This window comes from Lolium rigidum, chromosome 5, assembly GCF_022539505.1.
Source record: "Lolium rigidum isolate FL_2022 chromosome 5, APGP_CSIRO_Lrig_0.1, whole genome shotgun sequence".
In the NCBI taxonomy this organism is placed as follows: domain Eukaryota; kingdom Viridiplantae; phylum Streptophyta; class Magnoliopsida; order Poales; family Poaceae; genus Lolium; species Lolium rigidum.
This window is the reverse complement of record NC_061512.1, coordinates 2262379-2275734: the sequence shown is the minus strand read 5'-3', so window position 1 is coordinate 2275734 and position 13356 is coordinate 2262379. Positions and strand designations below refer to the sequence as shown.

General features: G+C 49.8%; 1 protein-coding gene across 1 annotated transcript; it reads right to left on the bottom strand.

Annotated features, from left to right (window-relative positions):
* Window positions 1–10838: 10838 nt before the first annotated feature.
* Window positions 10839–12795, bottom strand: LOC124653439 (probable polyamine transporter At3g19553). Its single transcript, XM_047192505.1, has 2 exons — window positions 11743–12795; window positions 10839–11645 (listed from the first exon to the last, which is right to left on the bottom strand). Exons 1-2 carry the CDS (start codon window positions 12708–12710, stop codon window positions 11129–11131), a joined length of 1485 nt encoding a protein of 494 aa, XP_047048461.1. The 5' UTR covers window positions 12711–12795; the 3' UTR covers window positions 10839–11128.
* Window positions 12796–13356: the final 561 nt, after the last annotated feature.

Genomic DNA, 13356 nt, shown 5'->3' with positions numbered 1-13356 from the left:
ACAAGTGACCAAATTTGAGGTGCCAAAAAAAACTCCAAGAAAAGAAAGTTGATTGCACATAGAGGATGACATGCGGGTCCCATTTAGCAGCAGCGGTCTCAACGTTTCCAAGGCGGCAAGGGATCAAAAGAAAAATGAAGTAGCCAGAAATCAGGGGGTCAAAAAAAATCCAAGAATAGAAAGAATTTTGGTTCATAGAGGATGACATGCGGGACCCATGATCCTGCATCGTAAACGGCTCGATCGGAGAACGTTGAACAAGATGGCGCGATCGAGAAAAAAAACAATGCCAGAGAGGCTGCCATCTGGGCCCTACATCCCTCGGCGGTGCGGATTTGCGTTGACTCGGCCGGCGAACCCGAGATTTCGAGATGCACCACGTCCCGGGCCACCATACGCGACGTTTTGGCCGTTTTCGTCGGGCTAGGTGGCCTCAAAAACGAGAAAAACGTTTTGACATGCACAACGGACAGACCCAAAATCGTCGGCCATGGTACACCAGCAACCACGGCGCGACTTCAACTTCGTCGGCCATGGCAACTTTTCTTGTAGTGAGAGGGCATCATTACATAATCCAGACACTTGGATAAAGTAGCCAAATTCTCTATTTACAAAACGGACATTAAATCCCTGAAATCACTCTTGTGGAGTTCCTCTTTCTTCAGGTACCCTTGAGTCTTCCTCGAGTCTGTCGACGACTATGTTGGCAGGCAACAATACCTTCGGGTACAGCGCCTCCAAGTCTCCAGTAGCGTTGGCAATCGACAGTAAACCTGCCGAAGGATAACGGGCAAGTACAAGGGCAAGTGTAAACCTGGCCCCTACAAAAACTTGCGCACGTACCAACTCTCGGACCTTCTTGGCGTTACCAAATTCAGACATCAAAGCAAGGAGAGTTGGAGGAACTGCGTTCAAAGGGAACATTGTCTTCCAAACCACCCTCATAGCCTTATAGCACTTGTCAAAAAAGGTATGGGCCTGCTGAACCCGATCTTGAAATCGCGCGACAGCCGAAGCCTTCGAGTGCTCCCGCCAGAAAATCTCGTCGGATGAGGATAGCTGGGTCAATGCATTCGCACGTTCGTGAATCCGTTTGTTCTCCTCTGCACGGTTCAGAGCTATGACTGGCACAGAAGTAAGCAAAGGATCGAGATAAGATTCTATCAATCAAAGGGCGCGAGAGATCAAAGGACTCACAGTTCAAGCTCTCGGTAGCCTTATGTAGCTCAGTAAGAGCATACCGCTCTACGTCGGCTGCAATCTCGCTCTTCTTGTTGACAATTGCAGCCAAGGCGTAAGTGCTGCGCAGGTCCTTCTCCATCTGCGTGATCCGGTCCTTCATTCGTTGGACCCGATCACCTTCGGGAAGAACGCCCGAAGAGTCATCAACAAACGAGGGCACCGGGAAAACCTGCAGGCAACAGCGTCAAAAGGACGATGGTCATGGGCAAATTAAGCTTCCAATGTAACTCCCATCGGGAGAGGTACAAGAAATTCCTATCAGAAGAAGTACAAACGAAGATATTATGACAAAAGTATGTTGACAACATTGCCAGCACAGTGTTCATTAGAAACTTGGGTTCTCGCGGCAGAATAATGTTTCATACTAGCCCAAGGATAAAATTGTTACAACAATCAAGGAGCCTGAGTCTGAGTCGACAGGCTGGGGCCAGCCGATGCCTTTCCCGACGAAACTAAATCAAGGAGCTGGCGAGCACAAGTACGGGCGGATGCTGTAAAAGCGCTTAAGTCAACAAGTCGCCCATCTTTCTCTTTCGGCAGGGCCTTAGTCATTTCTTCAATGTCAGCCTTAAAGCCGTAACCCATCATAAGTTGGAAGGCAAGGAGGGCACCATAGGTACGTGAGGTGCGCTTGAATACCTCGATGACCTCCTTGGTGTCGACTGCGAAGGCACCAATCAGCTGCCCCGAGTCTTCTCTGCTTGGCCTTGGGGAATATCATTGAATGCATCCGCGCCGAGCACCCTTTCCCTTGTCAAGCGGTTCCGGGTAAGCTGGTGGGTGGCGAGAACCATTGACACACCATTTGCCGGGGAGTTGCTTGGAACTTTGTCCAAAGCGGTATGAGGGATGCTGGCGGCTTACGCAAAGAAATTAAAGGGAATCGTTGACGAAGAAACAGATTCATAAAAAGTGGTAATCTACAAGAGATGTAGGGACTTACCAAGCGGGGCCAAGGCGGACCGACGGAGGAGTTCATCCTTTTACGCCGACCGAGCTTCCTCCTCCTTCAGCCTCTCCTTCAGCTTGTTCAGTTCTTCTTTCAGGGAGTTGACCTCCTGGCGAGCTATGGCGGCCTTTTTGATGGCGCCATCCAGCTTTGAAGAGGAAGACTTAGCCTCCTCCTGCAGCCGGATTTTGTCCGCCTCCAGAGAGGTGAATTGAGAGGCGAAGGCCTCTAAAGAGGATATCACACCTCGTAGATCCTTGAAGAAAGGGAACGTTTTACAAAGTTCATTAGGCAAAGACGCATTCCGGAAGATTCTGTTAAACTCGACAAAGACTTACGGAAGAAGGAGGCGTAGCGGTAGCAGGAGCATCTTTCCCTCCGGAAAGGGAGGAGGCGGTCGATGCTTGCGCCGCGGGAGCCGCCTTAGGAGCCGAAGCTTCGGAAGGCTGCGGCGGCTGGTGAGACGACATCGGACCGACCCTCTTAGGTGGAGGCTCAATAAAATCATCGTCACTACAAGGAAGGTTTGATCGACTAAGTTATGAGAAAAATATGAAAAGACCAAGGAGCTGAAAATAGTAAGAAGAAGAAAAACACTTACATGTCAAGGAGATCATCTTCATCGGCAAAGCCGCCGATTGACCTCTTCGTAGGTGGAGCCCTGGTCTCCTCCGCAGCTGCATTAATAAAGGCATCGTGATCAGCGTCATCATCACGCACCGATCCCTACGTGTCGCAAGTGTCACCGGGCGATGGGTGGAGATTGGTGTGAGCAGTTTCGAGAATCTATCAGGTCATCATGATCGCTTGTTGGGTTTTTATGCTCAGCAGTACGAGAGTCAACGGGTTCTGAAGAGCCTCTTCCTTCGGAAGTATCATTTGGCAAGTTATGAAAATCCCCGGAAGCTACGAGGGTATGCCGAAGAAAAGACAGATGAGAATAACAGTAATTATATCGATTAAGAAAATAGTAGCATAACAAGAATTTGAAGAGGGAAGTTGCCTCTGGAGGCGGATGATCGGCGTCAAAAGGAGTATACGGAGAAATCAATGGGATTGAGTCTTCTTGACTGAAGGAAGTAAGGCGACGGACTTCATCAAGCAGTTCTTTTTCCGACAGCTCGGCAGCGTTAATTCTGGTCTCATCCTTTGGACCCGAATACAACCACATTGGACGAATTCTAGCCATAAGCTGGTTGGACTCGACGTTTCAAGAACTACTTGCCGCTACCTCATTACCAACCATGGTTTGGCCGTCGGCTTCTTTAATCCGAAGAAATCTAGCAAATAGTTCGTCGGCAGCTACTTTTTCGTCGGGAGAGAGAACATTCTTCCAGGAATTCTTAGGCTTGGCTTCAAGGGCATCGACAAAACAGGGGAGCCGAGATTCGGGTGATAAAGAATCCTTGATATAGAACCACTTCAATCTCCACCCTTGCACGGACTCTCTCATTGGGAAATTGAAGTAATTGACATCCGAACGAGCTACAAATCCCACTCCTCCGGTGACAAAAGATCCGTTACTACTTCTTGTATCTTTTCACATAGAAGATCTTTTTCCACAACCCAAAATGAGGTTCAATGCCCGGATATGCTTCGCAGAAGGGTGATAAACACGAGCAACGTGGAGGATTGAGTTGGGAGTGAGTTGCCATAAGCTGGATTTCGTAAGTTCGCAAGAGATGGAGGAGGAATTTGTGGACGGGAAGCGAAAGACCTCGGTATAAGAACGATAAGAACATCACGGTAAAACCGGCGGGGGGATTAGGTCGAGAAATCGCACTGGAAAGATCACATTCCCCTCATCGGAGGAGATCAATCCCGGGCTTCGGGATCTTTTTTCATCACGCTTGGTGACGGTAGAGGCTGTCCAATCTCCGGGCCTGTGCTGCTCGAACTTGGTGGCGCCATCGGTGCGGAGCTGGGAGGAGCGCCGGGCGCGCCTTCCTTCGAAAGAATCGAGGAAGATTTGGCGGCGGCACCACCGCTCGTGGAGCTGGCGGCGGCGCTAGGGTTCTTCTTCTTCACCATTGTGAGATCTAGGAGAAATCGGAAAGACGGTGGTGGCGGCGCGAGCGGTTGTGAACGGGGAGAAGAAGAAGAACAGCGAAGGATTGAATGAAGGAGAATGCTAGGGATTTCTATCTCTTGGGGAACTTAAGGAAGGCTTCGTATTGTTAATGGGCCTTTTCTCCAATTAATGGTTGCGGAAATCGAGGAGGTGCCTCGCTAACCGTGTAAAGAGGAGCAGGAATTGCTCGAAAACAGGGCTGGCAGGTTGCGTCTTATCAGTCAAAATCAAGGGGACAGAGAAACGACATCAATGACGTCATGAGGAATGATTGCATACGAAGAGATAAGAAAGTATCGAGTGATCAACTTAAGCCTATGCACGGATTGCAAGCATCCGCACCTAGGCTCGGGGGCTACTCCCATCGGGAGTGCTGACGCGCACCCGATAGAATAAAGGTTCGAAGGAAAAACTTGACTCGAGTCTGTACCCGGATGTAAGCACCCGTGCCCAGACTCGGAGATTGGATTTCGTAAGTTCGCAAGAGATGGAGGAGGAATTTGTGGACGGGAAGCGAAAGACCTCGGTATAAGAACGATAAGAACATCACGGTAAAACCGGCAGGGGGATTAGGTCGAGAAATCGCACCTGGAAAGATCACATTCCCCTCATCGGAGGAGATCAATCCCGGAGCTTCGGGATCTTTTTTCATCACGCTTGGTGACGGTAGAGGCTGTCCAATCTCCGGGCCCGGCTGCTTGAACTTGGTGGCGCCATCGGTGCCGGAGGCAGGGAGGAGCGCCGAGGCGCGCCTTCCTTCGAAAGAATCGAGGAAGATTTGGCGGCGGCACCACCGCTCGTGGAGCTGGCGGCGGCGCTAGGGTTCTTCTTCTTCACCATTGTGAGATCTAGGAGAAATCGGAAGACGGTGGTGGCGGCGCGGCGGTTGTGAACGAGGAGAAGAAGAAGAACAGGCGAAGGATTGAATGAAGGAGAATGCTAGGGATTTCTATCTCTTGGGGAACTTAAGGAAGGCTTCGTATTGTTAATGGGCCTTTTCTCCAATTAATGGTTGCGGAAATCGAGGAGGTGCCTCGCTAACCGTGTAAAGAGGAGCGAGGAATTGCTCGAAAACGAGGGCTGGCAGGGTTGCGTCTTATCGGTCAAAATCAAGGGGACGGAGAAACGACATCAATGACGTCATGAGGAATGATTGCATACGAAGAGATAAGAAAGTATCGAGTGATCAACTTAAGCCTATGCACGGATTGCAAGCATCCGCACCTAGGCTCGGGGGCTACTCCCATCGGGAGTGCTGACGCGCACCCGATAAAACTTTTTCGCACTCCAGGATCATGCCCAGGGACTTGATTCTGTGTAGGGTAACGTTGTTTTGCCATCGGCAGTTAACCAACAGAAGTTGGGCACGTTATTCGTTATCCCTTGCATAAAGAAAATGTATCGGATGGACTACAAAGACCCGCAGGAAAAAAACTTCGGCAGAAGAAAATGTTCAAGTGGTACAACTTGAGTCTACGCACGGATTGCAAGCATCCGTACCTAGACTCGGGGGCTACTCCCATCGGGAGTGCTGACGCGCACCCGATAGAAAATAGAAGATAAAAGAAACGCAAGAATGATCGAGGAGAAGGACTTCAGAAGAAGACATGCTCTAGTCTCTACCCGAATTATGTTCGGCTAGACACTCGGGGGCTACTGACGTGGGCATTACCCTTCGGGTAACCAATGTTGCTCTACCCTACGTGGTCCAACAGGAGGCCCATGAAGGAACCCGACGGCAAGATGGGCCACTAGGGCGGTGCGACGGAAGATTACTTGAAGTACAAGACGCGGAGGAAGCCGAACAAGGAAAGATTGGAAATAGATCTACTGTAAACCTACTCGTACTCGATTAGACCTCTCGGGACCTGGCCACCTATATAAAGGCCAGGAGAGGGGCTATCGAGGGACACAATCAATCTTAGCAATACTAGCCAGCAGAAGCTTAGAACTAGGTTACCCTAGCAACCAACCTCTCGACGAGATCACAGCCGAACTATTCGGCACCCCATTGTAACCTGTTTTCATCATAATCAAAGAACGAGACGAGGCGGGACGTAAGGGTTTTACCTCATCGAGGGCCCCGAACCTGGGTAAATCGCTCTCCCCGCTTGTCTGTGAACCGATGTCTCGTGTCAGCTTGCAGGATTCCATCAACCCTAAGCCCCTATCGGAGGGCATTGCCGAGGAGCACCCTCGACATTGTTATTCATCATCATATCACCTCTGATCATGTTCCATATGATGTCTCGTGAGTAGTTCATTTAGTTCTTGAGGACATGGGTGAAATCTAAATGTTAGTAGTGAATTATGTTGGTTAGTATTCAATGTTGTGATATTTAAGTTGTAGGTGTTATTCTTCTAGTGGTGTCGTGTGAACGTCGACTACATGACACTTCACCATTTATGGGCCTAGGGAATGCATCTTGTATTCGTTTGCCAATTGCGGGGTTGCCGGAGTGACGAAACCTAAACCCCGTTGGTATATTGGTGCAGGAGGGATAGCGGGATCTCGAGTTTAAGGCTGTGGTTAGATTTATCTTAATTACTTTCTTGTAGTTGCGGATGCTTGCAAGGGTATAATCACAAGTATGTATTAGTCCTAGGAAGGGCGGTACATTAGCATAGGTTCACCCACACAACACTTATCAAAACAATGAAGATTAATCAGCTATATGAAGCGAAAGCACTAGACTAAATCCCCGTGTGTCCTCAAGAACGTTTGGTCATTATAAGTAAACAAACCGGCTTGTCCTTTGTGCTAAAAAGGATTGGGCCACTCGCTATAATTATTTCTCTCGCATTTTACTTACTTGTACTTTATTCATCTGCTATATCAAAACCCACTGAATACTTGTCTGTGAGCATTTACAGTGAATCCTTCATAGAAACTGCTTGTCAACACCTTCTGCTCCTCGTTGGGTTCGACACTCTTATTTATCGAAAGTACTACGATACACCCCCTATACTTGTGGGTTATCACCCAGCACCTGCGTGGTGTTCTTGCTGAGCAGGGCACCCTTGTCCAGTTCTCGTGTCCCGGCGCCCATGCTCAAAATGGTGTCACCGAGCGTAAGCATCGTCATATTCTTGAGACTACCCGTGCTATGATGATTGCTTCCTCTCTTCCGCCGCATTTCTGGGCTGAGGCTGTCGCTACGTCGACTTACCTCATTAACATTCAGCCTTCTGCTGCCCTTCAAGGTGGCATTCCTCTCGAGCGTCTTTCTGGTTGCTCTCCAGATTACTCGACACTTCGTTTATTTGGTTGCGTTTGCTACGTTCTTCTCCCTCCTCGCGATCGCACCAAGCTGACCGCTCAGTCTGTTGAGTGTGTTTTTCTCGGATACAGTGATGAGCATAAGGGCTATCCGCTGTTGGGACCCCGTTGGTCGTCGGATGCGCATCTCTCGTGATGTCACGTTTGATGAGACGCGTCCCTTCTATCCTCGTCCCACCTCGGGTACTTACCCGGTGGATGATATCTCTTTTCTTCTTTTTTCGGATGCACCCCCTACTATCCCATCTCCTCCCACTCCTAGTCCTGATGCGCCCCCTTCGGCGCCATCCTCTCCTCTGTCTAGTCCACCTAGTACTCCTCGTTCCCCGGCTTCGGATCCTTCTGATGCTGTCCCTTCTTCCGCTTCTTCTGATGAGTTGTCCTCTGCTGATGACCTTCCCCCTTCACGGCCTGTCCATCAGCGTCGTGCTCCAGCTCGTTACTCTCCTAGTCAGTATGGTCTCTCTGTCGTTTCCGAGCCGACTTCTTATCGGGATGCCGAGCGTCATCTCGAATGGCAGCTTGCCATGGCTGAGGAGATCGTTGCGCTTGAGCGCATCGGCACTTGGGATCTTGTTTCTCCACCTTCGGTGTTCGTCCTATCACGTGTAAGTGGGTCTATAAAATTAAGACTCGCTCCGATGGATCTCTTGAGCGCTATAAAGCGCGTCTTGTGGCTCGTGGCTTTCGGCGGGAGCACGGCCGTGACTATGATGAGACTTTTGCCCTGTGGCTCATATGACTACTGTGCGTACCCTTCTTCTTGCATTGCTTACGTTCGCGCGCGGTGCGTCTCCCGGCTTGATGTTCGAGAATGCTTTTCTTAATGGCGAGGTGAGTGAGGAGGTTTACATGCGGCCTCCTCATGGGTATTCTGTTCTACGATGGGATGGTTTGTCGTCTTCGACGTTCTCTCTATGGTCTCAAACAGGCCCCTCGTGCCTGGTTTGAGCGCTTCGCCTCTGTGGTGGCTAGCTGCTGGTTTCTCTCCTAGTCTTCATGATCCGGCACTTTTCGTTCACACTTCTCCTCGTGGACGGACTCTTCTTCTTCTCTATGTTGATGATATGATCATTGCTGGTGATGATCCTGAGTATATTGGCTTCGTCAAGGCTCGTCTTCGTGATCGGTTTCTTATGACTGATCTTGGTCCTCTTCGCTATTTTCTTGGCATTGAGGTTTCCTCCACTTCGATGGCTTTTCTATCTCTCGGGAAAAGTACATTCGGGATCTTCTTGCTCGTGCTTTGCTCTTGGGGATGAGCGCACGGTTGATACTCCTATGGAGCTTAATGTTAAGCTTCGTCCCTACTGATGGTGATCCTCTTCCTGATCCCACTCGTTATCGCCATCTTGTTGGGAGTCTTGTTTATCTTGCTTGTCACTCGTCTGATATTTCTTATCCTGTTCATATTCGAGTCGGTTTGTCTCATCTCCTACCACTTGTTCACTATAGTCATCTCCTCCGTGTTCTTCGTTATCTTCGTGGCACGATCACTCGTCGCCTTTTCTTTCCCCGTTCCAGCTCTCTCCGGCTCCGGTGCTATTCGGATGCTACGTGGGCAAGTGATCCTACGAATCGTCGTTCGCTTCACGCTTACTTGTGTGTTTCTTGGTGGTTCGCTTGTTGCTTGGAAGACGAAGAAACCGGTCGCAGTTTCCCGTTCGAGTGTTGAGGCTGAGTTGCGGGCTATGGCTTTGTTGATTGCTGAGGTGACTTGGTTACGGTGGTTGCTTGCCGATTTTGGGGTCTCTGTTACGACACCCACTCCACTTTTGTCTGACCGTACGGGTGCTATCGGTATTGCACGTGATCCGGTCAAGCATGAGCTGACCAAGCATATCGGTGTTGATGCTTTTTACACGCGTGCACGGGTACAGGGATGATGTTGTTGCGGTTCATTATGTGCCTTCAGATTTGCGGTTGGCGGATTTCTTTACGAAGGCATAGACTCGAGCGCGACATGATTTCTTCCTCTCCAAACTCGGTGTTGTGGATTCACCATGAGTTTGAGGGGGTGTTAGATGTATATATATATATATATATATATATATATATATATATATATATATATATATATATATATATATATATATATATATATATATATATATATATATATATATATATATTAGTAGTTTCCCCATATGTTAGGGGGCTTTCTGCATATTTGCACCTGTACATGTACTATATATTGTGGCATTTGGCCCCCTGGTAATACAACAAGCATATTACCCTAACACATCTTAATTTAGATAAATCTTAGATAACTATTGTGAGACGGAGGAAGTACTTTGCTGACAAAAGAAGCTGGTAGAAACAAGATCTGGATGCGCTTTGCTGAAGGAACACAACTCCTGCTCGATCAACGCACATTTGGCACTTCAACGCAATCTTACAAGCAACCCAAAAAAGCTTCCACTTTTTATAGTAGTTCCTCCATCTAACAAAGGATATCTTAGATTTGCCGGGGAGATGACAGTCAACCTCGATTAACAAGGATATACCAGTTAGTTGTTATTGTTTTTTTTTTTTTGAGATGTAGTTGTTATTGTTATTAGTTACTCTCTCTCAATTTGTTGCAGATTTACATGTACTTTTTAATAGAAAAAGAGCGGCTAAGCCCCCTGGTTCATCTGTTAGCAATAATTTCTCAACACATATTTAGAAATGTGTCATTACTAGAAACTAGGACTTAAAAACAATTAATTGTACATCCAGTTTTCATGTTATATCTAGATCATGTGGCTTAATTGAGATAACACGGTCTTATCAACCATTATTCATGTACTTAAATATTTCACGAGCCTAGCCAGATTTAGATATATTTATATATAAACGGTTTTGCTATGTCTCAGTCAACTGAGAATTCCTTAAGTCTCAGTCACCCATAAAAATGAACTTGAGTTGCACTTTTCTATCAAAAAAGTGCAATTGCACTTTTCTACTAGAAAAGTGCAACTGATCCGAGTTGCACACTGCAGTTGCACTTTTCTGAGGTGACTGAGATTTAAGAAAATCTCAGTCGACTGAGACATAGGCACACCCATATATAAAATATGTGTAAATACATCTAAATCAGCAACAACTTATGTAGAACGGAGGAAGTACATCATACTGAATTAATGTACTATGATATTTTGACAAACTAATTTAGTTTGGCAAAAAGTCTTACAATTAAGAAACAGAGGTAATAGCAGGTAGGCTAAAGCTACAGAATGGCAGGTAACTAACTGCGGCAGAATCTTCCTGCACTTAGTTTGCAGGAGAAACATTTAACCCAAACACGATGAAGATAAGTATAACCGGCTTGTGCTGAATAAATTATCAACACGTTGCTCTGAAAAATTCTACATCCAGAAGTCACAATGAAATCCAAACAAAACTACTACTCCACAACTGTAGCTACCCTATTACAAAAGTTCAGGAATTCAGCAGCAATTGCCGCGCTGCTATGATGAACAAAATCATCAGGAGTTCACAAATCAACTCACTGTGTATGCTAAAATAAATTTACTGAAACTACTGTACAACAAGTGTACGTACATGTGTGCAGATACAAATGGCGACGGTGCGCGCGCTCATGCTACTCTGCCTTGCTGGTGGTGGTGGGCACCTCCTCCTCGGCGGCGGGAACATTGTCAGCACCGAGAAGGACGGCGCGGACGTCCTCAACGTCGTTGTCATCGTCAGCCGACGACGACGATCCGTGGAAGCTGTCGGACGGCACGGGCGCCAGGAACTCGACCCACCCGGTGGTCTTGAGGTGCTCGAGGCCGAAGTACATGGCGACGCCCGCGGCGGCCACGGCGCCGCTGACGACGAAGGTCCTGGCCGTCGCGAGACACATGACGGTGGCGATGAGCGCCACGGGCGGGACGCACATGGCGGCGGCCCCCTTGGAGCCGAGCGGTATCCGGTAGGGGCGGGGCAGGTCCGGGTCCTTGAACCGCAGCTTCACGAAGGCCGCGAACACGGCCAGCATGCCCAGCCCGTAGAGGAAGTTGAGGAACTCGATGATCTCCTGGAAGCTCATGAAGGACAGCACCACCACCCCCGCCGCCGAGCACAGGATGCTGTACGTCGGAGTCCCGTGCCGCGACCTAAGTGACAATGCGCCGCCGAGAAAGATGAGGATTTTCTGTTTGTTCACCCGGTCAGAACTAGTACACGAGATTATTCAGGTTTCGAGTTGGTTACCTGCGGGCGAAGATGGCCGGGATCATGCCCATCTCGGCCATGCCGAGGAGCTGGAAGGAGTCGCTGCTCATCTCGGCCTCGAAGAGGCCCATGTTGGACATGGCGGCGGCGGCCTGGATCCAGACGCGCAGCCAGGGCCCGCCGATCCGCTGCCCGACCTCGGAGAAGAAGCCGTCCGTCCACTCCGCGGACGTCTCGGACGGCAGCGCGCCGGTGCCGGCCAGGAGCGGGATGAGGTAGGCGCCGACGACGAGCCCCACGGCGCCGAACACCGCCTTGGGGAACGTCTTCCTGGGCTCGTCGACCTCGCCGGCGAGCGTGCTGGCCTTGTCCCAGTAGTTGAGGTTCCAGAACATGGAGTTGAAGTAGCCGCGCGGGTCAATGGCTTTGGGATTGACCGCGAGCCAGCGGGAAGGGCGGATCTTGGGGATGGCGAGCGCGGTGAGCGCGACGAACGGGGAGAGGGAGAAGGCGGTGAGGAAGAGCGCGGAGAGGCCGACGAGGTGGAGGCCGCGGTAGTTGAGGTAGGTGAGCGCGGCGGTGAGCGCGAGCACGGCGAGCGAGCGGAGCGGGCCGGGCAGCGCGAGCCCGCCGGAGCGGAGGTAGTCGAGGAAGAGCACCGGGTAGAGCGCGTTGTCGAGGGTGCCGGACGCCCACTTGGTGAAGCCGACGAGGAAGGCCGCCGTGGGGCCGAACGCGGCGGAGACCCACGCCACGTAGCCGGCGTTGGTGGGGAACGCGGAGGCGAGCTCGGCGGTGATGAGCGCCTCGGGCAGGGACCAGAGGACCGGGAGGATGAGGAAGCCGAGGAGGGGCAGCAGCGCGCCGCCGCCGGCGCGGACCGAGTCCTCGATGCCGAACGGGCCGCCAGAGACGTCGTAGAAGATGAGCGCGATTAGGGGGAGCACCGTCAAGGGGCGCCGCCGTGGCGGGGATTCGGCATCGATCCCTCCGCCGCCGCCGGTCATCGGGTCAACGGCCGGGCGCCGCCGCCCGCCCGCGCGCGCGCGACGAGGGAGCGGAGGTGATCTGGAGAGGCGTGCGAATTGGGAATGGTTTCCTTCCGTGTTGGGTGGTCGTTGCGACCGCGAGAGATATTATCGGACGATCTGGGAGGATTGCAATGCGGGCCCCAGATTCCGGTGAAGATTCTTGTCTTCTGTACGTAATTTCTGTTGAAGGAGGTCGGAATCCGGATCAACACGCATGTCGTTGCAGAGAAAACCTATTTGGGGCTGAAATTTCTTTTACCCAAAACAACTTCGAGAGGATTTGTTTCTTAGTAATATATTTTTGTTGGTCCTTTGATTCATATAAGATGGGAAATCTTAGGAATGTTTTCTATGAATTCACCCGTAATCTGTTTTGGAGTAAAAATTACTACATTGGCTCAGGTACATTGGTAGAGTTTCTTATGATGTCAAACACTCTATTTTAGAGATTTTTTTTTTTTTGCATTGGCTCAAATATTTTAGTAAATTTTCTTTGTTTTTCCTATGATGTAAACTACTCTTTGATCGAAATTCTTGTAGTTTTCTCATTTGTTGCCTAGCAAACACTATCTTAACCGAGCATGACACAACTTTTAACACGTGACAAGATTAACACTACCAA